This window comes from Notolabrus celidotus, chromosome 14 (genome assembly GCF_009762535.1).
Source record: "Notolabrus celidotus isolate fNotCel1 chromosome 14, fNotCel1.pri, whole genome shotgun sequence".
In the NCBI taxonomy this organism is placed as follows: domain Eukaryota; kingdom Metazoa; phylum Chordata; class Actinopteri; order Labriformes; family Labridae; genus Notolabrus; species Notolabrus celidotus.
The window spans coordinates 17,751,384-17,778,811 of NC_048285.1; the positions used below are offsets into that span (position 1 = coordinate 17,751,384).

The 27,428-nt window shown below is 39.9% G+C and overlaps 1 protein-coding gene across 1 annotated transcript in view; it reads left to right on the plus strand.

Moving 5' to 3' along the window:
• The window catches only part of grik4 (glutamate receptor, ionotropic, kainate 4), a 269,756-nt gene that overhangs the window by 141,307 nt on the left and 101,021 nt on the right, over positions 1-27,428 (plus strand). The window contains 1 exon segment of the mRNA XM_034701916.1: positions 26,621-26,786. Coding sequence (XP_034557807.1) covers positions 26,621-26,786 — 166 coding nt within the window.

The window sequence follows — 27,428 nt, forward strand, 5'->3', positions numbered from 1 at the left end:
AACTGACTTGCTGTTAGTTCATGATTTTGACTTTTGTTCCAGGGTTAGTACACCTGAATTCTCAATCAATCAATCAATCAGTCAATCAATCTTTATTTGTATAGTGCCAAATCACAACAAAACGTTATCTCAAGACGCTTTTAAAAACATAACAGGTTTAGACCGTACTCTATGTTAAATTATTAACAAAGACCCAACATCAAGACAGGATAAGATCCAGTCCCCGTTTACTGATCTTATCTCATCTTAATCCACCATGAGCATTGCACCTTGCAGTATTTAGCTAGTTACAGCGACAAGGAAAAACTTTCTTTTAACAGGAAGAAACCTCGAGCAGAACCAGACTCATGTTAGACAGCCATTTGCCTCGACTGAATTGGCGTTGGAAAGAGGGATAGAGGAGAATAAGAGAGAGAGAGAGAGAGAGATGATAGTGATGAGACGGATAGTAGTAGTAGTAGTAGTAGTAGTAGTAGCAGTAGTAGTAGTAGTAGTAGTAGCAGTAGCAGTAGCAGTTGCTGCTTGAGTCTGGAACGTCCACAGTAGCAGGATGTCTACAGCAGCGACTCACTGTACCGAGAGCTGCATGGTACAGTTTAGTACAGCCATTCAGCTCTTTCTCTGCACTAATTTTTACTCCTGTATTCTAATCCAAAATGTGTTCAACACTTCATACATTCTTTTTCAACAGTTACTTTGATTAAAGGTGACATATCACGCTTTTTTCATCAATATATATTGGTCTAAGAGGTCCCCAAAACATGTCTTTAAAGTTTATGCTCAAAAAAACACTTTGAAATCAGATTTTGGTATGCCTGAAAAGCCCTCTTCTTCAGTCCTCCTCAGAACACTCTGTTATCTCTCTGACCACGCCCCCTCAGGAAGTGGATGTGGTCTCGGCTCTCCAGCACGTTGATCTAATGTTTACATGTTGGCTGAATATACACGGCTGCTCAGAGATCACGTTACTTCAACCCTCTGAATCTGATCCAGAATCTGATCCTGACGGAGAGGCGCCTGTAGCAGGACCTTTCTGAAGGATTGGCCACAGATTTAGTGTTTCTTGTTGTTTTATTTATCAGTATGTAGACGTGTGTCTTGGTACACAGCTACGAACATGTAGCTATGTGGCTATGCTAACTAGTGCTAGCACTTATCCATGATAAATAAAAATCATCCACTAGATCTTCAAATCTGCAGACGTGGGGAGTAAAACCGACCTCTGCCAGAAAGGCAGCGGGACCTTTTCTGAAGGATTGGTCACAGATTTAGTGTTTCTTGTTGTTTTATTTGTCAGTATGTCGACGTGTGTCTTGGTACACAGCTACAGATATGAACATGTAGCTATGTGGCTATGCTAACTAGCGCTAGCACTTATCCATGACAAATAAAAATCATCCACTAGATCTTCAAATCTGCAGACGTGGGGAGTAAAACCGACCTTTGTGTTTATTAAGACAGCCTACAACTAGCATGCCTCCCTCCTAAGCTCCTTGTTAGCACACATTTGTGAAGGTAATGAAAAACGGAGGGGGGATTCAGTATTATTTTATACAGTCTATGGGCTGAACAAGCTCCGAGCTCTGACTCCGTGACAGACCGGATATTGTTGTTACGTAACAAAAACACAGAAGTCTGAAACGGCTCGTTTTAGACACATTTACAGAAAGGTGTAGAAATCAAAACAGGGGCAGAATGGATTTTTTTCATTCTTGGGGGGTTTGTAGACATGCCAGGGAAACATATTTCAGGTAAAGAACCATTAAAAAGTCCATTTTGCATGATATGTCACCTTTAACATTAACACTGTGAATTTTATGGTATACTTCAGCTCGCACTGCAACTCATGGTCATGTTTTCTTATAATCTTCGCTTATCAGAGTAGTTCATTGTTTCCATGATCCAGCTTTGAACTGATGGCAGCAAGTAAAAAGTAAAACACGACTGTGATTGAAGGTATGACGAGTAAAGAGTACGTTTTGTAGTTTTGTAAAAAATATCTGGATCCTTTAACAAAGAAGACATACTGCAGTTTAGAAACACTCCAGCTGAATTCAAAGTCTTGCATTGAAAATGTCATTTTTAAATCGGAAAGTAACATTTTTGTCAGAGTGTCAACCGGAAGAGGTGCAATCATAAACAGAATTCTAGATGTGCCAACAGTCTTTTTCGCAATTTGGTTTGATCAGTGTGACGTGTTCCTGTTGTCCCTAACATCGCCTTTGCTTTTCATAATTAATATGAAGTAGGTGTTTAACACAGTCGGGTGATTAGTAAGAAGCACTACAAGAAGCAATGACACATTGTCCAGTTGTGTTTCTAAGAGGAGTAAGACCAACCACTAAAGGCAGTTGTTTGTTTTTACCCTGCTACTCTTCACTCTTTTAACAACACAACAATCAGGCAGATATATTGGTCTCTAGTGAGCAGGAAGAGAGAATTGAATCCCCATCTCCCACGTAAATGGGTTCAAGTGGAGGCAATTTCAGACTAATCATGGAAACCCAGCGCAGTGATTGACGATCCTCTCCGGTGTTGGCCATGGTGCAGAAAACTGTCCCCTGAACGCAACAGACTTTTAAATACATTATTATTGCATAACTTGTGGATTAAATGTATAGTAGTTAATTGGTTGTAGTAATGAATGGTGATGTATTTTAAATAATGTTAGCAATTGTAGTGGAATACAAATATACTTAAGTATAATCTGTTTATATTCAAGTACATCCATTGCACACCTTTGGATTATAATGGAAGTAATGTGTTTAGATACGTTTCACCTTCCGTTTACATACAGTTGTTTTTCATCCTCTGCTCTATTGTTCGCTCTGAAGTTTTCACTTCAGAACAACAGGGCTGAGCTGCAGCTGCCAGACAGCTCTGAGCAGGTTTCTTCCCCATATGTTGCTCATCTTTGTCGGTTCTGTGAAATGTGTTTGACATTGTTAAATGGTTTGAAGGGTTTCTTCACTCACATGATTCAGTGGGGGATGCACAGTTTAATGTGCTGTGACATGTTTCTCACCTTACAGTAACATCAAGAGGAATTTGATGTAGAGTTCAAACGGTAGCCACAGAGGATCTGTTGCTTCCTCTTTCACTGTCCTGTTGGAAAAAAAAAAGGAAGAAATTTCTGAAGTGTAGAGCACATATAGTGATGTTTGCAATGTTCAAATATGAGACACAATCTCCCCCAGCAAAAATGTGTGCTCCTAAACTTAGTGTGTTATGTATGCAGGGTTTATATCAACAGAGAGTTTGGGGTGTTGTGTAATAACATGTCATTAAATGTGGTTTTGTGTCCTTTTCCAGTAAGAGATTAAACATGTTCATGTAGACGACAGAAAGAAATCAGGGACTTTGATGTAAAACACATGCATTTTTAGGACACAATGTTCAAATAAAAGCTCCCTGTGAGACAGCCTCCCCGGGAATACTTTGATCCTCTTATCTCCCTTTGTGTTACATGTAACGTATTAATTATTATTTCAAGGTTTGAAGACAATTAATGGGAGCTGTGGTCGGTAGGACCCTGACCCTGGTTAGCATTCTTATCACATCAAGACTATTCTACACTGTAGCCTGGAAAACCAACCAGAACAGTTTGGTTCCTGAGGATCAGGATTAAGTGTGTGTGCACGTGTGTGTGTCTGGCAGAAAAGGTCACATTGCTTTTCTCATCATTGTGAAGGAGATGCCTGGCTGTTGGCCTTTGTCAGCATGGACTATGTAAGTGGGAGGTTTTAACAAACAATGGAGAACAACCACAACACAGTTCATTTATTTATCCTTTATCTCAGTTGGGAAGTCTCTTTTCCAAGGGTGCCCTGCAGCTATGCAAGTAAAATGACACACATAAACACGGTTAAAAGTAGTTGCAGATACATTCAAAAACACACATTCAGTCTTGCAAAACCCATGTCTTTCAACATTTCACTCTTAAAACTGTTGCAATAACCTTCCTTCAGTAGTTCAGTCCCTAGGTCTTTAAACGTCATATGATAACAGAGAGGGCAGGGTATAACGGGCAAAAATTTTGATATTGTGACAGCCCCAGTATCAGATTATCACCTAACGTTAATTCTTGGTTGACAGGCTCATTATAACAATATCAGGATTATTATCAGGAAACCTAAAATATGAAAAATAAGAAAATAAAAATTACATCAGTTAAATTAGGTAAAGGCAAGAGAAGGGCACATTACTTAATAAACTTTATAAAAAAAACATGTTCAAATATTTTTTAATATATATTTTTAATAATTCTTTTTTTTCATCATGTCTTATTTACTTCGAATATTATGATCTTATATCTTAATATAATACAATTTAAATATTTAATACATTTAAATATTATAACTCACTGCAACTAATAAAAGATACAATATTTAATGGAAATCCCTGTCTAAGCTGATCTTTAAGCCATATGTTGTTATTGTTAGCTAAATGCGCTGGAAAAAAAGGTTAATAATTTTCCTTTAGGGGAGAACGGGGTTGGTTGTCACACTTTTTACGGTTTTGATGATTGCTCATCAAAACATCTTTCAATAGTCATTCCTACATTAAATTGAAGCTTAAGGTGTTGGCTTGAAATGTGTATCCCTCTCATTTTCCAGCTCATTGTAACAAAGAGGCAATTAACAATCAAAGACACTCTGACACATTGTGACAACCAACCCCATCACGGGGATGGTTGTCACACACTATGAGGTTGGTTGTCACAATGGTATTTCAATGGGACATGTGACAACCAACCCCAAAGAGAATGTGACGACCAACCCCAACTGGAATTTTTTGCTAGCATCGAGGCTAACAGCCATTTTACAACTACTTAGCTAGCTAATAAAAATCTAAACTAGAGCTTTCCCCTCACACTTTGTAAGGGTAACACTTGTTTTGTTATAAACCCATCGTTTAAAAGCCTAGAAGAAAAATACTGAGGAGCTGAATATTTACAATTTGACATGATAAACACAAAAAGTCCTCTCACCTCAAGTTCAGCTGTCTGACTCCAGAGAAGATTATGTAGGTGAGCTCTGATCCTAATTCTGGAAATGTCCATACCCCAATTTGAGAGACAGCGCCCTCTGGTGGCGAGATATAACGAGTGTGCCAACCAACCCATGTGACAACCAACCCCGTTCTCCCCTATTCAATTTTCTTTAATCTAGTTTTTACTGAACTGAACTGCAGTGTGAACATGTCAGACTCTCACAAGATTAAGATCAAAGACAACTTCTGCTTCCATTACCAATTAATGAAGACAGCTGGCGATACTATTCTTGCATGAATAATGCCAAAGTAATTCAACTGTTCAACTACTGTAAGTCAACTACAGTTGGAAACTTTACCACATAAAACTCTTCCTGCTGAGTGAGAGGGTTAAGCTGTTGCAAAGTTATATTTTATAGAATAGCAAAGTTATCTCTTAAAAAACAGCACAAGCCTTGCCGTTATGTAACTCAATAGCACTGAAGAGAAACCGGCAATCTTTGGGGAAATAATGTAAACTTTTATTCTGCTCTCAGCATCCAAACACTCTACAGCACACCCTGAGGACTGCTCAGCATGAGATGAGTTGATTGTTGGTGCCCTTATGTTACCTTTCTACTGAGGAGCCCCACCATTTACCTGCTGCTTACAGAGTCAAATAGATACATTATTATTAAAAGCCCTCTCTTAAGCAAAACTATATGTTTTTGTCATTAATTAGATTATTTTTCATGTCTGCAAAAATGTGTTTCAATCCCTAATTCAGACTTCATAGAACCTTAAATCACTGTCATTTTATCAGCAATTTATCACCGTAGGATAAATAATTGTATGATAAACAGATTCTGTATATATGATGTTGCAAGGTGTATTTGCCACATTCAGATCTACATAAGCGAAAATTCATAGTCAGCAGGTGGTTATGGAAATCAGAATCTCAAGAAGTAGAGATGAACTCACCAGCTCTGTTTCTTTGCCTGGATTTCATGATAGGATCTTCCCTATCATGAGATGGTTATTCAGGCTGCTCCTACTGTCATTATTTCAAGACCGTAGATAATGGACATAGCATCCGTGACGTCACCGAACACCCGTCATGTTTCAGATGAGCTGTTTTGAAGCCAATCGTCGGCGGGTGCCATATTGGAAATGCTGAACTCCACCTAACTTCTGTTGAGCTAGTGTAAGGTAAAGAGGCAGGCTTAAGCCTCCTAGCCAACAGCTACAGTGTTCCAACCTGTCAATGAAGTCAGCTACAGGGGTGGAAATTGCTAAGATTTTATCAATGTCAATGCCATTGTCGATTCTGCTTATCAATCCAATTCCTTATCTATTTTTTGAGGGGAAAAAAAGTAGTTCTACACAGTCTTCCGCACCAAAAGGAATCATTTAATTTTTTCCAAAATGATGTCTGCACAAGACTGAACATGAACATATTCAACTTGAACATACTGAGCAATAGGTTGACCTCATTCTCGTCTGCTTGAGTCCAGACGTGGCCCCTGGAGCCTGGATGAAAAGGCTCTGAATTTGGAGAGGAAAAACGCTTTTTCTCCGGGGGTCATCGCGGAAGTATTTTACCTGCTATCGGTTCCTCATTTTTGGCCACGTGAGTCCGGACGTGGCCCCTGGAGCCTGGAGGAAAATACTTTGAAGGTTTTTTGTGGTTGAAGGAGTTCTGCGTCGCAGAGTGTGTGACGTAGCGTGACGTGACGTCGTTCTGGAAAATTAATCGTTAAGAAGAATTGATAACATTTGTGGTGTACAATTCTGATGGAATTGATAAATTGGAACTGGTTCTAAGTCGGATCTGGTTTTCGATTCCCACCCCTAGTCAGCTATACCTCTCATAATGGAAAACTCGTAATCTTGATATCTTTAAAATTGGCACGTTATGAAAAAATTCACCCCCGTACAGTGTGTTCCGATCGAGAAATGAGCTATCCAGACTACTCTCGTTTTTTGTACCAGGCTGTAAACATTTTCATTTCTGCTTTTGTGTGTATGTGGTTCCTGGTATTTCCGGAGGCAGCCTCAAGTGGACACTTGAGAAACTGCAGTTTTTAACACTTCCGCATTAGCTTCAATTCTCATGGCCGGAGGTTGCCGCTTGTTCCAGACCAGCCAGAGACAGAAAGTAACATTGCCACAGAGTCAACAGGAGGAGATGAAGTGTGCTGAACTCCTTTCTGTAGACTGATTTCGTATCCCGTGTGATCAGGCTGGCCCTGGCATCACATTTGCAGTTGAGAATTGATCACTGTTGCTATGGAGTTTTGACCAATCAGAACACAGCCAGGTAATAAAATGAATAGCACTCTCTGTGCCTGTGTGTCTGTGTGCCTGCTTGTATATCACACATTTCTCTGACCACCTAATCCCTCACTGTTAGGGTGAGGCCACAGATGCTGACACACCAGCAGCTGGTTACCTGGGGACACTGGCAGCAATATTGCAGCTGACAGACCCCACTAGGTGATCAGCGTATCATCTACCAGTCCTCATCAATCACTCCCCGGGTTTCCTCGCTATACTGCGGAGGCTACTCCCACCAGGGAAGGAAGAGAGGAGGGGGACTGAGTCCTGTGGGTTTCCTACTAATAATGACTAATAGAAAAACAGCTACTGCAGTAAGGAGTTAACTGTGTGCATCATGTTTGCAGTTTGTTCCATTCGTATTTAGCAACACTCAAACCTTTGGGTCAGGATTTGGAGGAAGGGCAGATTCATATCATCTAATGAGAAATATTAACGGGGCGTTAGATGAGAGGCTCCTGCTGCTGTACAGCCGCTTATCCCCTTGCAGAGAAAGCAGTTTTCCTCTTGTTTCTTTGTTTCCTGTAAATGTCAAAGATGAAAAAAATATAATAACAATTTGCTGAACGGGATGACGTAGAAATCACCAAATAGACCAAGGACTTATCTTTATCAGTTTAGTTTTGCAAAAGTCTCTATATACTGCTCTCATCTTAAAAGTTTCATAAAAAGCCTTAGACTAAGGTGGCACAATAGGAAGCTATTGAATTGAGTCAAGGTCAATGATTACATTTTCAAATATTAACATCTTCAGTATCTTATTCCTCTGCTCTTAGGCCTCTTCAGCTCCCTGATATCTTTCCCTACCTTCCTCCTCCCTACTATAAAAGAAGAAGTGTTCAACATCCCTGTGTCTGCTAAAGAAGGGAAACATATTCCTCCATGATTCAAAGAGAAGGAGTGATGAATATTTATGTCCAGTCTGATGTCCAGGGGTTGCTTTGGGCTTGCAAAACCATCTGGAAGCAGGAGTACAGAGAGATTACACTAGTGCATTTTGTTCGGGTGGTGTTCAGGTTGGATTTAGAGGTGAGGCTGAGGTCCGCTGGGCAAACAAAGAGCACGCTGGATTGAGGTTGGGGGGTCAGTGTTATAGCTCAGGCATCGAAGATGGGAAATATCGAGAGATTTGTGCTGTGGTGAACACACACACACACACACACACACACACACACACACACACGCACCGAATCCTAAAATTCTCTCAAAAATTGTATGCAACCTTAAGAGAATGCTTTATCTAATGTCAAAATTGCTTGTCAGAGCCAGTTCTGCCTAAACAATATTTGCTTTTAAGGTTCTCTGTACCTTTCTTCTCTCCTTTATTCAGTCGCAGAGGCTGTACCAGTCTCATTTCCTGTCTCCTTCTTTCTTATAGTGTTTTTGTAGTACTGCTGTTGAGGAAAGTCTGGAAACTAATTTAAGTTAAATGAAAATCTCAGTGAAATGAATTACTACTTCTACTACTTTCCTGATTCTGACTTCAATTTCAAGACATTTTGGTTGTTCGACACATTTTCAATGTGACTCTATTAGAAGGGAAATTACTCCCTATGCTTCCTCCACTTGGCCACACAGGAGCAAATAATGAGTGGACACAATCAGACCAAGTTAATCGCCCGTGAATGGATATTGAACAAATTTATAACCGTTCTCAGATGACTTTTCTGGTCCAGAGCTTAATTTGTGCCATCATTCTGAAGCATTCATAACACACTCACTTAGATAGTGTTTTCATTTATATACTCCTCCTGCTATGTTTGTGCTCAGTGTGTGTAGGGCTGTCCAAACTTATTTAAATAGCTGAGTTGTCCAGAGGCTCAGTGGTACACATGGTGTGGAATTGCTTTTTTGAATTGAAGAGGTAGCTAGCCAACCCAGAAAATCCTCTCTGGCCAGAGACCATTTACACGGTGGCTGTGCTCACTTTTAGACCCTGCCAGACATGGCGCTACAGTTTGTCATAGCAGAACTAGCACACCATATCTCCTGTTTGTGTGCAGCTAACTGCTCACACATGTGAACACCAGTATCATCCAAATATTGTACCTGCTGTGTAGTGCCCATTAAATGAAGAGTACACAGTGAATCGGGGGTTTGTTCTACTTTGGTGACTTGAAATTACTCCTATGCAAAACATTTACTATGTGGAACCCTTCCTGCTTAGAAATAAATTGTTTTAAAAGATCAAAAATAACATCATTACTCTGGCTACAGTTCTTTAAAAAAAAACCAAAAAACTGTACTAATAAGGATTAAATATAAACGCATAGTTGGTAATAAAAAACTACTGAAATAAAACAACACTGCATTCAAAATACTCCATTAATGTCTAGGAACTGAGTAGTCATTACAGTCTAAAGAGGTTTATCATATTATTAGCTAATTTCATGCACTGTTACTTCACATGATTCATTTAGATTGATTTTTTGCTGTAATGATAGCAGTGATTGTGATTATAGTTTTATGAACTTTGGGGATACAGAAGAGCTTTGTTTAGCTAGAGCACCAAAATCTCTTAGAGTTAAAGATAAAGTAACTGTGTTTTAAATAACTTGAACTTGAAAGGTGCCCCAAATAAAATGTATTATTATTATTATTATTATTATTATTATTATTATTATTATTATTATTATTATTATTATTATTATTAATAAATATGAATTAAACAGATTGTTTCATGCATTGGTATTGTCAAAAAAAAATCTGTATCAAGAAGAGATGTTAAAGGTGACATATCATGCAAAATTGACTTTTTAATGGTTCTCTACCTGAAATATGTGTCCCTGGCATGTCTACAAACCCCCCAAGAATGAAAAAAATCCATTCTGCCCCTGTTTTGATTTCTCCACCTTTCTGTAAATGTGTGTGATACGAGCCGTTTCAGACTTCCGTGTTTTTGTTATGTAACAACAATATCCGGTCTGTCACGGAGTCAGAGCTCGGAGCTTGTTCAGCCCATAGACTGTATAAAATAATACTGAATCCCTCCTCCGTTTTTCATTACCTGCACAAATGTGTGCTAACAAGGAGCTTAGGAGGGAGGCATGCTAGTTGTAGGCTGTCTTAATGAACACAAAGGTCGGTTTTACTCCCCACGTCTGCAGATTTGAAGATCTAGTGGATGATTTTTATTTATCATGGATAAGTGCTAGCGCTAATTAGCATAGCCACATAGCTACATGTTCATAGCTGTAGCTGTAGCTGTGTACCAAGGCACACGTCGACATGCTGACAAATAAAACAACAAGAAACACAGAATCTGTGACCAATCTTTCAGAAAAGGTCCCGCTGCCTTTCTGGCAGAGGTCGGTTTTACTCCACACGTCTGCAGATTTGAAGATCTAGTGGATGATTTTTATTTATCATGGATAAGTGCTAGCGCTAGTTAGCATAGCCACATAGCTACATGTTCGTAGCAGTGTACCAAGGCACACGTAGACAAACTAATAAATAAAACAACAAGAAACACTAAATCTGTTACCAATCCTTCAGAAAGGTCCTGCTACAGGCGCCTCTCCGTCAGGATCTGATTCTGGATCAGATTCAGAGGGTTGAAGTAACGTGATCTCTGAGCAGCCGTGTATATTCAGCCAACATGTAAACATTAGATCAACGTGCTGGACAGCCGAGGAACATCCACTTCCTGAGGGGGCGTGGTCAGAGAGAAAACAGAGTGTTCTGAGGAGGACTGAAGAAGAGGGCTTTTCAGGCAGACCAAAATCTGATTTCAAAGTGTTTTTTTGAGCATAAACTTTAAAGACATGTTTTGGGGACCTCTTAGACCAATATATATTGATGAAAAAAGCACGATATGTCACCTTTAAATAATTTATTATCTTAAATCGCAATCAATCACATAATTTAAATAGTTCATCACGATTTATCATATTCTTAATCACGTTTAGTATTCAATTTTTTTCATTTTGAAAACAGTTTTTTAGTCTGAAGTAGAACAATTCTCACCAGTGTTTTGATTTGGGAATCAAATGCATGCAAAGAAATGTCAAGATCCTGAAATAATATATTTATTATTCAAATAAATGCTCCGCTGCTACACCAGTGTGGTCTCTTAGAGGAAGGAGACAGCTTCAAAGTGCTTATTCTGTGAAAAACATTATTATTATAATTATTAAAGGATAACACTGTGCACATGGAGAAATATGCAGGAGTGAATGTAAAAAATGTTCATCAATTTCAGTATGGTGTGGAGTTGTTATTTTGGTTTCTCAGTGGCGTACAGTGTTCCTCCGTTGATGACCACATTCACACTTTCAGGGGTGAAAGTTTGGTTGCATTCTGTTTCATGCAGGTCTTGTATGCAGAAACAAATTAAGCGGCAGCAACCTCTGAACCCACTAGTGGACAATCACAGTGAAGAAAGCTGTTAGACTGAACATGGAGGCCTTTCAGGTTTGGTTAGCCCATCTCTGTAAGTGGAAAACTGGTACAAGGTGGCCCGGTAGCTATGGAATCAAAAACTGGAGTGTGGGAGCAGTTCAGGGAAGTTATGGAGAGTTTGCCTCAGGGATGTTCTGGCTAACTATCAGTCAGCTCGAGAGGGGAAAGCAGGGCTTGGCTCTGTTTTTTCTCAGCAGAGGTGAAGAACTGCTGAAGCTGATTGGGAATATTATTGGTGTGAGGAACGACAGAGTTCAAAGGAAGGAGACTTGCCTTTATCCCCCTTTATGTAGCTGAGGTATTCAAAAAGCTGCCAAGATGAGATCTGTGATCTGAGATGCTGAAGGCTCTGGACATAGTTGTTGGGCTCTTTTGGCTGACATGCTTCTTCATTGGAACATGGAGGTCTGGGACAGTGCCTGTGAAATGGCAGGCTGTGGTGGTGGTTCTAATGTTTAAAAAGGAGGACCAGAGGGTGTGCTCCGACTGTTGAGGCATCACTTTACTCTGTCCCTAGTGGAAAGTTTATTCAAGGGTTCTCGGAAGGAAAGTCTGTTCCTTTGTTGAACCTCAATTTGTCAAACTGGCAAGGAAATCTAGCGCTGTATTTATCCAATTAAAATATTGATATTCAGCTCCTTATATCGATACTTGTATCACACAGGTCAGGGCGACGATTAGTGCCATATCAATATTTTGTCCTACCCCTACTTAATAACCAGGTTTCTAGCTAGCCTTTACCCCAGTCTGTAGCTTTTACTACAGTGCAAATCATGTCTGAAGAGATAACACATGAAAACAAAGAACTCTACCCTCACCCAAAACTTTCCATGCCAGTTTGGGATTTTTTTCGGATTTCGTTAAGAGACGGTGGGTTTTTGGACAACGTGTATTGCATGATCACACTGTAAAACTCAACTTTTGCTGTGGACATTCTGGACTCCAAGTCAAGTCAAGTCAAGTCAAGTCAAGTCAAGTCAAGTCAAGTCAAGTCAAACTTTATCTTTATAGCACATTTTAAAACAACCGAAATTGACCAAAGTGCTGTACAAGCTTAGAAACACAATCAATAAAAACAAATAGTTAAAATAATTTAAAAGAGTGTATAACTCCAGCTGATAATACCACAGACTGTTTAAAATATGGACGTAGTATCCGTGACGTCACCCACCTGTTCCTGAGAGCTGTTTTGAAGCCAATCGACGGCGGCAGCCATATTGGAAATGCGGAACTCAACCAGGCAGAGTGCGACGTAGTGTGAGCCTCCTAGCCAACAGCTGTCTGTTCCCGACCGGGAGTCATGTCAGTCATGTCCTTATTTGGGCAAAAACTCATAATCTTAATATCTTCTGAACCGTCAAGTTAGAAAAAAATTCACCCCCCGTACAGTGTGTGCCGATAGAGAGATTAGCGTTGTAGGGCCAAGCCGTTTTTTGAACCAGGCTGTAAACATGTTTATTAATGCTGCAAAGATCGCCTTTTTCCCATTCATGTCTATGTGGTTTCCGCAGCCAGCCTCAAGTGGATTCTCGATGCATTGCAGTTTATAACACTCCCGCATGGGCTTCATCGTTTGAGACCGGAGGTTGCCGCTTGATACGGACGTGCTGGACTCCAGCGGCAACAGCTTCTACTACTCGTCTCATCACTATCACCTCTCTCTCTTATTCACCTCTATCTCTCTTTCAAGACCTAACTCGGTCAAGGCATTATGCCTGTCTAACATGAGTCTGGTTCTGCTCGAGGTTTCTGCCTGTTAAAAGGAAGTTTTTCCTCGCCACTGTAACTAGCTAAATACTGCGATGTGCAATGCTCTTGATGGATTAAGGTGGGGTCAGACTGAGTCTTACCCTGTCTTGAAGTTGGGTCTCTGTTCATAATTTGACATAGAGTGGTCTAGACCTCCTATGTTTGTAAAAGCGTCTTGAGATAACGTTTGTTGTGATTTGGCGCTATACAAATAAAGATTGATTGATTGATAAAGATTAAACTTTGAACATCTTCAGAAATTGATGATAAATTCAACAAATGTTATCTCAAGACACTTATCAATGGTGACATTAAAGTAAGTCCAGTGCATTTAGTCTAAAGTGTGTGAAGAAACATGAAAGGACCTACATTTGTCTGATAGTGTTGTTTTTATTTTCCTAAGTTCTCCATCAATTTTGCAATGTATCGTTGTCAGGAGTTATTTTGGCCACAATAATCATGAGATTAAAATGTGATATCGTGACATCCCTTTCCTGAATATTTATTTATATTATGCTGCATAGCTCATTTTTAATTGTCAAACCAACCAGTAACAACTTTTATACTTCTGTCAACAAAACAAACACCTCTGTCTTTTTCTACTTTGATTCACTCTGTCCTTCTCCTACTCATCAGACCGTTCTTTCATTTTATTTTCCTCTTCTTCGACCGTATCACAGTTTTACCCAATTTTCCCCCCTCTACCTTTATCCCTCCTTTAATACCTGCTATTACTGCCCTCACACAAGCCTCAGCTCTCATTAAGCTGAGGTCCTTTTCCTCACCCTTTTCTTTCTTTGTCTCCTGTGGGCTCTCCAGTTCCTTATAGTCCCATTTCATTCCCTCCACCAGTTTTTCTGGCATTTCACTTCCACCTGAGCCTCTCCTAGACTTCAGCAATACAAGACAACCAAGATTCACAGCTCTTGAGAAAACTAATCGCAGAATGTGGAAGTAGTATTCAAAAGCCTGCTCCCTCATCGTGTGTCTCTTCCTAATCATCCCCATCAGTCTCATGCTGGATCCCCATGTCTGAGTGCGTAGTGGTATTAGTTCTGCTGTGTCAGTCTTGTTCTGCTCAGGGGGTCAGCTTATGGTTCAGCTCTCTGCTGTAATTGGGCTTTAAAACCAGGTTATGTAAAATCAAACGCTCTGCGGACACTAGCAGTGTTGTTTTGGCAGCATGTGACATATTGGTCACAATCAGTAATCAGGTCTGATTAAGCAGAGCTCATTTGCATTTTTTTAAGCACAGTATGAGCAGCTGGAGGTGCAGCTACATCTCTGTCATGTATAGTATGAATCTGAAAACTTAAGCTGCCGCTTGCTTATTCAGAGCAGTGCAGGAGCAGTAAGGTGTCTGCTGAATATCAATGGGATTTCTTCAGCTTAGTTTTCTTCCAGATTCACCACTCAAAAAAATGCAAACTTAAAAGGACATGTAATGCAAATTAGTTTTTTGGTTGCTAACTTCAATACAACCTGACATTAGCCCTCAGCTGAATGCATTCCCTGTTTGAACACTCAAGTTTTCATCCATTTACTTTACTTTTTAAGAATCTCCACTTGACAATCGTTGTCATCATTAGAATTTATTAGGATCTTGAGAAACTATCACATTAGTCCTCCACTGTGTCGTAAAAGTTGCTTTAAAAGATAGAGTAGAAAAAGAGTTCTCTTTTTCAAATTATGTCCTATTTAAGTTAAATCTTTTTTGTCCAGCTGCCTGTGTCAGTTTAAAAAAATCACAGGGTTTAAATCTTAGACTCAAGAAAGAAATGAAAAACATTTCAATGGCAGGTGCTGAGCATAAGAAGTCTCAGAAATAGAGTTGCATCATACCTTCTACTTTTTTTTTGACATTGTTTGACATCCTGAGAGATCAACTATTTGTATTAAACTGGAGTGAATGAACATGACGTGCAACTCAGCATCAGGTGAGCACTGAAGATTGTGCAGGGCTGTGCCCCTCAGTCTATTCAAATTCGTAATGCATTTTATAAGCGCACACTCAATCGATCAATCAATCAATCTTTATTTGCATAGCGCCAAATCACATCAAATATTATCTCAAGGCGCTTTTACAACAAAACAGGTCTAGACCATGCTCTATGATAAATTATTAACAAAGACCCAATATCAAGACAGCATACGATCCAGTCCCCTCTTACAGACAGGACTTGATCTTATCTCATCTTAATCCACCATGAGCATTGCACTTTGCAGTATTTAGCTAGTTACAGTTGCAAGGAAAAACTTTCTTTTAACAGGCAGAAACCTCGAGCAGAACAAGACTCATGTTAGACAGCCATCTGCTTCGACCGAGTTGGGTTTGGAAAGAGGAATAGAGGAGAAGAAGAAGGAGAGAGAGAGTGATGATAGTGATGAGATGGATAGTAGTAGTAGTAGTAACAGTAGTAGTATTAGTAGTAGCTTTCGCCGCTGGAGTCTGGCATGTCTACGGCAGCGACTCAGAGGAACCTTCGAGACACTATGTCTCTATTATTCCTATTCACATTCTTACAGTTGTTTTGTCCTTATGCTTGTAGCTGTTGAAGCTACATTGAGCAAAGTGTCAGGAATAAAATGGCACAAAATAATGAATAGTGTGTTTTTCAATGATGAGTCTTAAAAATGAAACCACAATTCACTCCCTTAAAGTTTGTCCATGCCAACAAAATTGGTAAATGCAGTCAACTGTTCATGTCAATGTGGGTGTCACAATTTCTCACTTCAGTCTACTTGCAAACAAACCACATGTGTGTTTTTGCCTCTGCCTGATCATAATTAGAGGAGCACAGCTCTGAGATCTGCATCTCTGCTGACCCTTTTCTCACAAAACCATAGATCTGTATCATCAAGGCCACAGTAACAGAACCACCGTGTGCATATCCATGTCTCCTTTTGTCGTCAGGAAGAAGCAGTCTCTTCATTTGATCCCTGGGATGAAAGAGAGGAAACAGCATTTTAATTTAGCTGATCGTTGTCTTTAAGGGTATGAATATGGATCTTGACCCTTGTAACAAGTTTTTTTTTTGTTTTGTCTCAGTCAGCTGTGTGAAGCAAAGGTTTTATTGTGTACGTAAGATTACAATATGCAGCTGGTATTGCTCAGCTTACCGCCAGCTGCTCACTGAATTAATGCGCTGACATTTTCACTTTGAAAACCGAAACTCATTAAGAACAAGTAAGTCTTTTTGTCGCTCCATCAACATGCTTGTGTTCCACTCAAAGGCCAGGTTCTCTTAGATTTGTTTGGTAAAGAGTTCTGTTCAGTTGGTTAAAGTTGAGCTTTGTGTGTGTAAGTCAGACATTTGGCTAGACTCCCAGAACTAGATTAAGGTAGCAGTTGGATTAAGAAAAACACTTTTCTAATCAAATTTCCCAGAGTAGTTTGAAAGCATATGTAGTGGTGCATGTTTCTTTTTTCAATCAAGTGGAGGGCCTCTCAAATCAAATTAGCAAATTATTTGTCCTTCTTTTTGTGTTTAAAATAGCACCATCATAGTTGTCAGCTAAACAGCAGTCTAACAGCATGTCTTTCTTTCATTTCACCGTGACATTTGCTTTGAAACAGAGCAGTGAATTGTGAAACAGGCTCCTCTGGAGGAAAACATTTTTTTTCTCTCTGAGCTGAGCTGATCAATGAGATAGGGATCTTGTGGTCAATGTTCCACTCGCCTAAAAGGCACCCTGGGATTGGCAGCACACTTCATCTTTATCACTGGTCTGCTGCTGCACTGACCGCAGGGACCTGAGGCAGAATCATTACCACCACAAATAGAGATCTGGCTGCATGGGCTGGGACTGGGATGAGCTGGCTGCTGCGGATGGAGTTTGTTGGTAGGGTGGCTTCGAGGCTCGCCACTTCCTATCTCCTCACTCTCTCTCCCGCAAGATTTTCATCTGCCGTTTCTGAATGCCAACAGCTGGTGTCCCAGATCCCACATAAACCTTTTGGTTCAAAAGGGGATCAGGTAGACATAATAGACTACCACCTGCCCTCCTCCATCTCCTGCCACCATGTAACTCCATCCTCGCCAACTCCACACAGACGTTCCAGCCTTGGCATCACACTTGCTGACTGATGGACAATGTCTCCAGCAGCATCTGTTCTCTAATGCTCAGTGGCCAACATAATTCTCTGGCTGGCAAAAAAGGTTACATCCAGCCAGGCGTTTTGCTCTCTGTTCTGCTGTTGTGTGTTTTTTTTAATTATTATTTATTTTTACCACTGATGATTGTGGAACTGATTAGCTATGTTCACTTTTTGATGGTGAATTAACATTTCTCTGGCTTGAGGAGACCTTTTATTCAGCCCACTGAGGCAGAATTGACAGCTATGCTAAAAGTTTTAAAGGACGGATCAGTCTTTCTGCCAAGAACATGTTGTATGCTAATATATAGCCAGGTTACTGTGTGGCAATGTAACGCTGATGAAAAGGCTAACTTTTCTACAGCCCTGTCTTGATACTTAATCAAACAGAGTTTTGTTCTGCTGCCCCTCTGAGTCGAGGGCAACAGATGCAGTCACTCATTATGTCTCTGCTCTCCATATGGCACTGCTGCACATCCACTTCCTTTCCACCTCCCTTTGCTCAGACCCCCACCCGGCAGGTGGCAGTTATGTTCACAGCGGACAGGTAGCAGAATGGCTCAGGTACTTGTCAACTCAACAACCGTGGCAACCCAGAGCTTGTTGGACTGGACAGAAGGGAAATTAGCTTTCACCTTCACTCCATCACAGAGCAACCAATGCCTCGACAGATTTGAGACTATTCTTCTTAAATGTAACCTTGAATTTTTTACTGAGGAGGGGTTATCAGAGGTTATTTGTATTTGCTACACAGCAATACAAAAACTTGTGGCTATGTCTCTCAAAAAGCTAAGAGTCCATTGCAGTTTTATTCCTTGTTCTAAAAGTTAATCTGAGCACATCACACTGCAATCTCAGTGTAATTAAGGCAAATATGTTGTAAGCACAGTGTAACTGGTTTGAGGCATTTTTTGCTGCCAAACAAAGGTGACTCAGTTTCCTCACTGTTCACTGTGTGTGCAGGAATGTTCATGTTTGTGTGTGTGTTACATGTGCAAAGCCTGTGTCCTGTGAGAGCTTCCTCATTAAACGCCTGTCAAAACTGCCAGCTTTTTCTGTCACACTGCAGGAAACACACACGCAGATTTATAGGCGGACAGGAGCACATATTCAAGCCAGTGTGAGCAAACTCAGTCTCTGTTTCATACACACACTGTGAAAAAATAAGGGACAGAGATTTAGCTTTTATGGTTGAGCTGTAGGAAAAGATACAACTTTGTTTCTTTTTTCTCTGAGTGAGAATATATGTATGCATCATCACTACATTGGATGGGTATCATTTAAGGGATTGTTAGACTAGCACCAACATATTTGCAGTCTACCTATACCTGTTCTCACACAATCCTCAACAAAGTATATTTGTTTTCACATGAAGTAGATGGATATTTGTCTCACATAATGCCATTTTAAGATGTTTCAAGATAATCACAATTTAATTTTAAGAGTAGGAAAATGAGTATTGCACGAAATGCCCTTCAGTCGTCAGTAAACAACGTTGAACCGTGATATGTTTAATTTTCTTTTCTTTTTATTGATACTTAACACCTGTGATAAACTTCAGTTATGAAAGCAATATTAAGTACCAAATCTCAGCTCTAGTGATTATCCGATGAACTCAGCATAAACAACTTTTATGTCTTCTTGTTCCAATCCCAAATAAGTACTGCATCTTCTAAATAATAAATGAGAGCCACAATACTCTGCTTTAACTTGAAACGCATTTGTAGCCCACAGAGAGCAAACAATAACAAAGCTAAATGCTGATGTTGTTATTGGATCTCCTGAAACTCTGTGTCTTGAGGAATGAACCAATAAAGTGGAGAAAACAAGACAAATTACCTCTGACAACAGAATCAAATTTTACACTGCTAAATTTAATAACACAATTTAATGACTGCTGATCGCAACCCCTGTGTCGTTTCTCACTCCCTGTTTATGTCTGTTTAGTGTTTGTCTTCCATTTTTCCTGTCACAAACATTATTTTCTTAATCTCATTTTCCACCTCGAGTCGCTTAAGTCGTCGTGTTTTTCTCCTGTGGATTAGCGGTCACAGTCTCCCTATCCCACTGTCCAGTCTCTTCTCTTTTCCGTCTTTCCCCTGCACTGTCTCCCTCCATTCACAGGCACTCCCCCTGGTAACATCCTGTCTTTCAGACAAAGAGCTTGCACACTCAATTCAAAAGAGTTCTCAAAGCACTCAATGCTGACCCAAGGTGCACACAATAAGCAAAAGCAAAACACGTCAGCACTCGCAATATAGTTGACAACTTTTAATAATAAAAGTTGACAGAAGCGTAACTTTATTGCGAGCGCTGACACCTTTTGCTTATAAAAAGCCTGTCTTTCTCCACAGCAGTCACCCTGACACTTACTTCTATTTACAGCTTCTCTACCAGATTATTAAAAGTGAAGCGGTTACCTTGGGCTTTATTGTTTGCTATGATTTTCTTTCCCTCGCAATTTTCAGACGTAATTAGCTTCTCTCCCACTCCAGCAGTGCCACGGCCCTGAGCAGATGCTTTAAAAAGACACTTCCTTCTTATTTTGAGTTACAACTTGTGTACTCGTAAAAACAAGTTGTTTACAGTGCCTCTAATAATTTTCTTTCCCTTAACCAAATAGTTTAAGGTTTGTAAATCTTCCCTGAATGCAGAAGCTGTCTCTACTCACAATATTACACTAAAGTACTTGGTAATAGTTTGTGACAAGCAGATTTACAGACTGCAAAATGCCAGATGTATTTTCTGTTGGATTAATACATTTTTCCAATTGACATTAACAAAATCCAGACTATAGGCCTACCCTTTAATGACTCAGAAAACTATGTGACAGCAGCTGTAGCACACACACACATCTTAGGACAAAATGATTATGGAAGCAGACACTTGGTACCACTTTGAGTGACTTAAAGATGATCAACCAACATCAAAAAGGGTCTTCTTTTTGGGGGGGAGGGAATATTTGCAGTTGAGAGATAACTTTATGTAGGATGTAATGATACAGACATACTAAGACAGAAAATTGAAGGCAGTCTCAGTTCTCTACCACACTATAAGAGAATGTAAAGACATGAACATCAAGAGTAAAAGGAGGAGAGAACTCTGTTTAAATTATAATAGAAGAATGGTACAATGTGTGTGAAACACAGCATGAAGTATTCATGGACATGGAGGGAGTTTAGATGGGAGAATGAACAACAATCATGTTTGTGGTTATGTAGAAGTAAAAAGGTCCAGAGATCCAATTAAAAACACTCTGAGATATGCAATGCCCAAGGAATGCAAACCTTGTACATTGAAAATAAATGTGATGTCTTTATTTATGTGGTTAGAAAACAGTCAAAATGCAACATTATTGCACAATAATCTACAATAGCAAACCATACCAACAGCTCAAATATTGACCATATTTTTTAAAGTTATTCTATATGTCTGCCACTTCATTCATCTTGTTCGATTTATATAAATCGCATGCACACAGAAAGAGCTTGCCTTTATATAAATCTAATGGCAAAGTTGACGGTGAGGTTGTTTGTTATCCCATTAAAAGTAAGTAAGAGCGGAGAGCTTCATGTGCATGTACAGGTCAGGTTCAGTAAAAAGAGGACCAACTTCCCGTTCTACAGGGGCTGCCAAAATCCTCAGTAAATGAAAGTTCCTCTCAGATGCTTTATGTGAAGTTACTCATTTCATAATTATCAAAGGAAAATTCAATTTCTTTGTTTACACACTATTACACAAAGCTATTACAAGTTCTGGTTTAAATATCACCCAGAGAGACCTTACCCAGCAGGATTCGAATGGGCAAAGGAAATCATCCCAACCCCTGAGCTTAGTCCAATCTTCTCTCCTTTCACTTCTGTTATTGCTCAACTGTTTCTAAGAAACATATCTCTTGGCTGTCGTTCACCAGCTTGTCAGAAACATTGTCTGCCATTCTTGGCAGGTTATGTACGTTGTTTTAATTAAGAGTCCTGCTGTGGTTGCAAACAAGGCCAATGCACCAATGCAAAGATGAAAAGCAATGAGCAGAAACACAATGACTGTAGAGTTTAGTAAGAAGTATCTCCATGAGAGACCCATTCAGCTTTTGCATTCATCCTATTGTTGTTAAAGAATTAAAAAGCTTCAACAAGTAACACCAGGCTGAACAACCAAGTGTCATTTCCTATTACAGTATCAACAAGTAATTAAATCTGCCAGTTTGGCATACAATTGACTAAAAGTAGATTAGTACCCAGGATTGCTGGCATGCCAAATGTTTCCTGCTGAGAAACACTGAAAATGATGCAGCTGTTTGGTTTAAGGGGTCTTTAAAGCTGCACCCTGCATAGACACATGTAGGAAAAGATTTCCTGTTTTTTATTTTAGGGATTAATCGACAAGCAGAGTGTCTGATACTAGCTGTTCATTGCAGATAAGAAGTCTGGCAAGCGACTTTGATGTGGCTGACAAGTTGCTGTTAGTAATGTGGTGATTGATTTTCTGTGCTTGGAGTACCCATGTTTTAAGTGAGTTTGTGATTCAAAACACTTTGTCACTCCACCACATGAGGAGAATGGTGACAGCTTCTCTAAAACAACCAATTCATTAGAATGCTCTAACCAGGGGGAGTTGTGTGAAGGCATGATGTAAAAATAAAGTCCTTTTTTGCCATTTACCTTTAGATCCTATGTGAATGTATATAACAAAGTGTAAAATATTGGAACTGCAAGAAGCAGTGAACGGGTCCTCGCCTTTGTGCATGTTAGAAAACTTTAAGCCCAAATTTATACAAGAGCTCCATCTGCCCCTTTACAATGATTGGAGCTTTGACTGTTTTTGAAATTTGGAATGTACTGTATATGTGCTGAATGGATTGGACAATGATCATACGTGTGAGATATGGAGATGATTGGACATTGTAAGAGAAACTAGCTTCCTGTATTTTAAATCTTGACCTAAAACAGGAAGTTGGCATTTCCCTATTTTGGTAACTATTTTGTTAATTGGGCCCTAAATATAGATTGCATGGACTTTCATTGAGAAAAATGTGATGTAATGACTTGTTCCCCTTATTTCGGAGGAAATTGTTATAATAAGTTGGAATTTGATTATAATCAGTGATGCAGAGCCAAGTAATCCCTGAGAGATGCCAGCGTTTCTGGCAAAAGGGTCCAACAGGCCAATGGAATGGAGTGTGTGTTTGAGTGTGTGTGTGAATATGTGTGTGTTGGTGTAAGATGCCATCTAAGCCCCCTACTGCTTCAAATACAGCCTATTGAAGCATGTTAGGTTTCTAAGTGAAAGGGGTCGGGTAGTGTCGATCCACATTGCTGTAAAGAAAGAAGGGAATGCAGGGGAAATGGAGGTGAGGGAGGAAACGCAGTAAACAACCTGTGGTATGCAGAGAAACAGGAGGGAAAGGGACAAACAATGAGAGAGGTAGTGAAAAATTGTACAAATGCAACATGGAAGATGAGGGACACAGCTGGAGAGGCTCCCATTTCCCTGGTGTGGTGTGCAGCTATGACACAGGTTTTAGCATGTCTTGAAAAGAATGAATGGCCCTCAAGCTGTGACTGTCAGTTGTGGTCGCACCTCCATCCATCCAGACACCCTGGGACTTCATTACACCCTGATGGCCAGGGATGAAAACCAATCGAGGGGATGTTGGGACGAGGGGGGAAAGCAATGTTCGGGCATCTGGAACCACACAGACAGGCAATCTGCCATGATGAAGAGTCTCCCTTCCCTGTTCCTCCTCTCGCACCCAGCATGTCCTCCAGCATCCCCTTCAAGCCCCACTGCGCTCTACTCCAGTGCCAGTCCAGCCAAACAACCAGACACCTGCCCCAGCACTCTTCCTCTACCTGTCACTTCTATAGGACTGCCTTTTACCACTGGTCACATGTATCCATTCACAAAATCATGTTGAAAAGAGCTGGACTTTTTTTTATAAGAAATGGAAGGTATAAGTGCTTGAATTCAGTGAAATGTCATTTTTGTACTTTCCTAAGTTCTGCAGATTTGTTGGTAGCTGTGTTACTGAGTTCAAGACACATTTCAGACTCAAGGTTAGCTTGAGTTTACCTAACACTAACATCCCTCCTGACAGACAAAATGAGCATGTGGCAGACACACCTGCGGCACAGTGAGGGTGGTCTGTTACACTCTTTAGGGGCAGCTGAGGAATACAGATATTTACAAGGCCACAGCAAAGCAACCCTTGAAAAACCCAGCAGTGAGGCTGGAATGGAAGAATTTTGTATTTATTGATTCCTGCAGAAGGCTTGGCTGACTTTCTGTACCCACTCGTTGCATCTGTTCTGTGCTGTGACTATTGGCAAAACCTGGTGCCACTTATTATGATGGTTTGTTGTCACAATAAAGTGAAAAAAAAATCTGGCTATAACACAGAGTGTTTTATTCTGAAAATTAACCAGATGTTTTCATTTTGTTTTGGTGCCTGACTTCTTGTTTCACTTGATCTTCTCTGTTGAGAATGATGCGTCGTAGTAGAAGTCTTGGGTATATGATCCTGAGGGCTCATGTGTGCCAGATAAGAGACGCAGCCAGAACGCAACAAAGCTGATCCAGTCGAAGTTAACACATTGACATTGAGAATAGAAACATATCCACTCCAGTGCCGTGACGGATTGGAGACAGACCAGACATGGATCAGATGGAATTGGGCCGTCACTGCTTTTCAAGAGTTTTAGGATGTTCTAGTCCATGTTCAGTGGATTTAGAACCATGTTGCCATTTGTGCTCAAAATGACCAAACTTGAAGACATTGTAGCTGAACAATTATCCTCTACAAATGTCCTTTTTATGACCCAAAGTGGGAAACTCTTAATTTGTCTATCTCAGTGATTTTCAACCACTGTGCCGTGGAACACTAGTGTGCCGTGACAGATCGTCAGGTGTGCCGTGGGACATTTTCCAATTTCACTTAGTTAGTCCAAAAGAAATATTATTCATGTACTGCAAACAATTTGCAATGTAGTGCGTCTGTGCCTGCAGTGTAGTGACTGGCGGAGTAATTCAGTCCTCGTCCATGTACTGACCTGGGCTATTCACCCAGTGGGTGGCAATGAAGCACACTAATGACCTTGTTAATTTAAGACAATAGAATTAATGATGCGCGTGAGGTGTATGTGACAAGATGTAGGCGTACAACAGCGATGGATAAATATTTTAAAAAAGGAAAAATGAAAACTTCAAACAGGGCCTTGGACAAAATTCTAACCCGGATGAAGAGCGTAATATGGGTGGTGGAAAAGGCAACTTTTATTAGAAAAACTACTACGGTGTCTGTGAGAGCTCTCAAAGCTAGCTACTTAGTAGCTGAACTCGTAGCCAAATCAAAAAAGCCACACACTGTGGCAGAGACATTTATACTACCTGCAAAAGCTATTGTAAATAAGATGCTTCACCCTGACACAGTTAAAGAAGTAGACTAAAAGACTAAAGACTAAATGTGTCATTTTGTAACATTTTTGGTTGGTGGTGTGACTCCGGATATTTTCAATGTAAGACATGTGCCTTGGCTCAAAAAAAGGTTGAAAAACACTGGTCTAGCTTTTCACAAGACTTTTATCAGTGTTGGGCAAGCTTCTTGTAAGATGTAATGAGCTAAGCAACCAGTGACTCTACATAAAATCAAGCTCAACTCTATTGAAGCTATGCCTAAAAGAAATGTGGCAAGCTAAGCTACAGTAGCCTGTTACTGGTAGGATGACACAGCAAAGACTCTTTCTTTTACCTTACACCAATTTTTTTCCAAGTCCATTTGTATCCTTATGGTATCTATAGTTCTTAGCTATAAATCTATAGCTCTTCTGTCTAAATTAGTAGCTATCTCTTCAAACATTTCAAGCTAATTAGCAAAAACAGTCATTTTGACCAAAGAAGAAGGCATCTTTGAATTTTTTTTAACTGTACAGGCCAGTCTCTTAGCTACATGATTAACAAAGGTTTATTCAATACCAAAGCAAAAACCTATACTTTTGCTTTGACATGCTAATAATTTAGCTGCTTTTCTGAATAATTTTCATTTTAGCTATTGAAAAGTTGCTCGCTTGTGTCTACAGACCGCTACTACTTGTAGCTTATAAGGCATTCACCACCAACCAAATTAGCACATACTGTGTTTGCCGCTTGTGGAGTTGAGTCAGTTTACTACAAGAATAATAGTGTGAGATACTTGTTTTGGTAGAGGGACTACAACTCCCACACTGTTCATGTGATATAGATAAAAACACTCATACATTAAAGCTTCTGTTGATAATTTGATCTCAGTGTTACTTCGTTATTTCAGGTATTGGTCTACAGAAAAGTTGGTATAATCAGGAAACTCAAAGGTTTATTGACTATTTTTAGACACATCCTACTTTTCTAGCCTTGTAGGATGATAAGAATTTTTTGGGCAGTTGTGTTCAGATTGGTAAAAAAAAAAAACTTCTCAGGTTTTTTATTCTTATGTAATAATCTTCAAAAAGCACCAATTTATATTCCAAAAATATCATTGCATTCCTGAGGATGTTTGGTAGTGTGTGCATGTCTTTGTGGTATAAAAATCTTTCTTGAAACACATGGCTGAGCTGCTCCACAGTGTGCCACAGTGAAGCAAATGTTTTGTAACAGTGGATGGGTGGATGGGTGGGAGGGTGGGTTACTGATGATTTCTCTAACAAGGGCTTGTTTTTGTGGGCGGAACAAAAATAAGTTTTTACATCCATTCTTGTACCTTACATGAGCTTCAGTGCCTCAGTCACTGAAAAAAATATGTATAAACTGAATATGCACATTACTAAGACCCCTGGGTTATCCTTGCTTGCAATATATCATAGCAGATTAATATGATTTCTACAGAGCAGCTTTTTCCTCTGTCTATCTGCTGACATTGAACTATTTTTATTCTGCAGTTCAACTAAACATGCTCTGTTGTTTTTATATTTTTTACATTTGTCCTGTCTGCTGACTTCTGCTGTTATTTTAAAAGTTGAATATGAATATAAAATGTCAATCAATTGTGTATGATTAAAATGCAATAGATGGGCTAACATCAGCGTCTCTCTGCAGGTGCCCTATGTCAAGGTGGCTCCAGAAGACATCCTGAAGGTTCAGTTCCCGCGATTCACAACGCTGGACCTGCGACCAACTAACACAGACATCAGCCTGGCCGTAGCCGGGCTACTCACCTTCTTTAACGGCACCACTGCCTGCCTCATCTGTGCACAGGCTGACTGTGAGTGCAGCTTTCACACCCTCACAATAAAACACACAATGATAAACACCAGGGGAGGATGCTCACACGCATGCCCTACATCTGCCAACAAAGTGCAAACATTTTTGTTTAGTGTCTGGTATTCTTTAACACGTGTTAGCACACATAAGCCTCTCACGCGCCGACTGTGTTCAGACAACAGATGCAGTGCTTATCAACATCTCACCCTGTGACACACTCCCTTCTGAAGCAGCTGCTGCAATCCTTTGCAAAATAACTCCCTCACAGCAGCATGCCGGATGTTAGCAGCAAAAATAAATCCCATAAACTTTGATTTTTTTTTTTCTCTTTTAAAAAGTTAACATCTTCCTTAAATTGAGTGTTGCATCGTGTCATGTATAAACTGTCTCCAACCTCTAGCGTTGAAAGGATGTCTGCACACTCTGAAAATACCACCTGCTGATTTTATAAAACATCTGATTAAAGAGACACGGATAAAATTTGCAGCTGTTCCCACCAAAGATCTGACCCTCCACACATCCAAGGCATCCTTATATTGTAAAGATACGAAGCTGAATGACCTTGGAAAATCTCCTCAAAAGAAGTTATTTTTGTAAATAGAGAGGAAGATTAAATCATGACCTGTTCCCACCCTCTTATAAT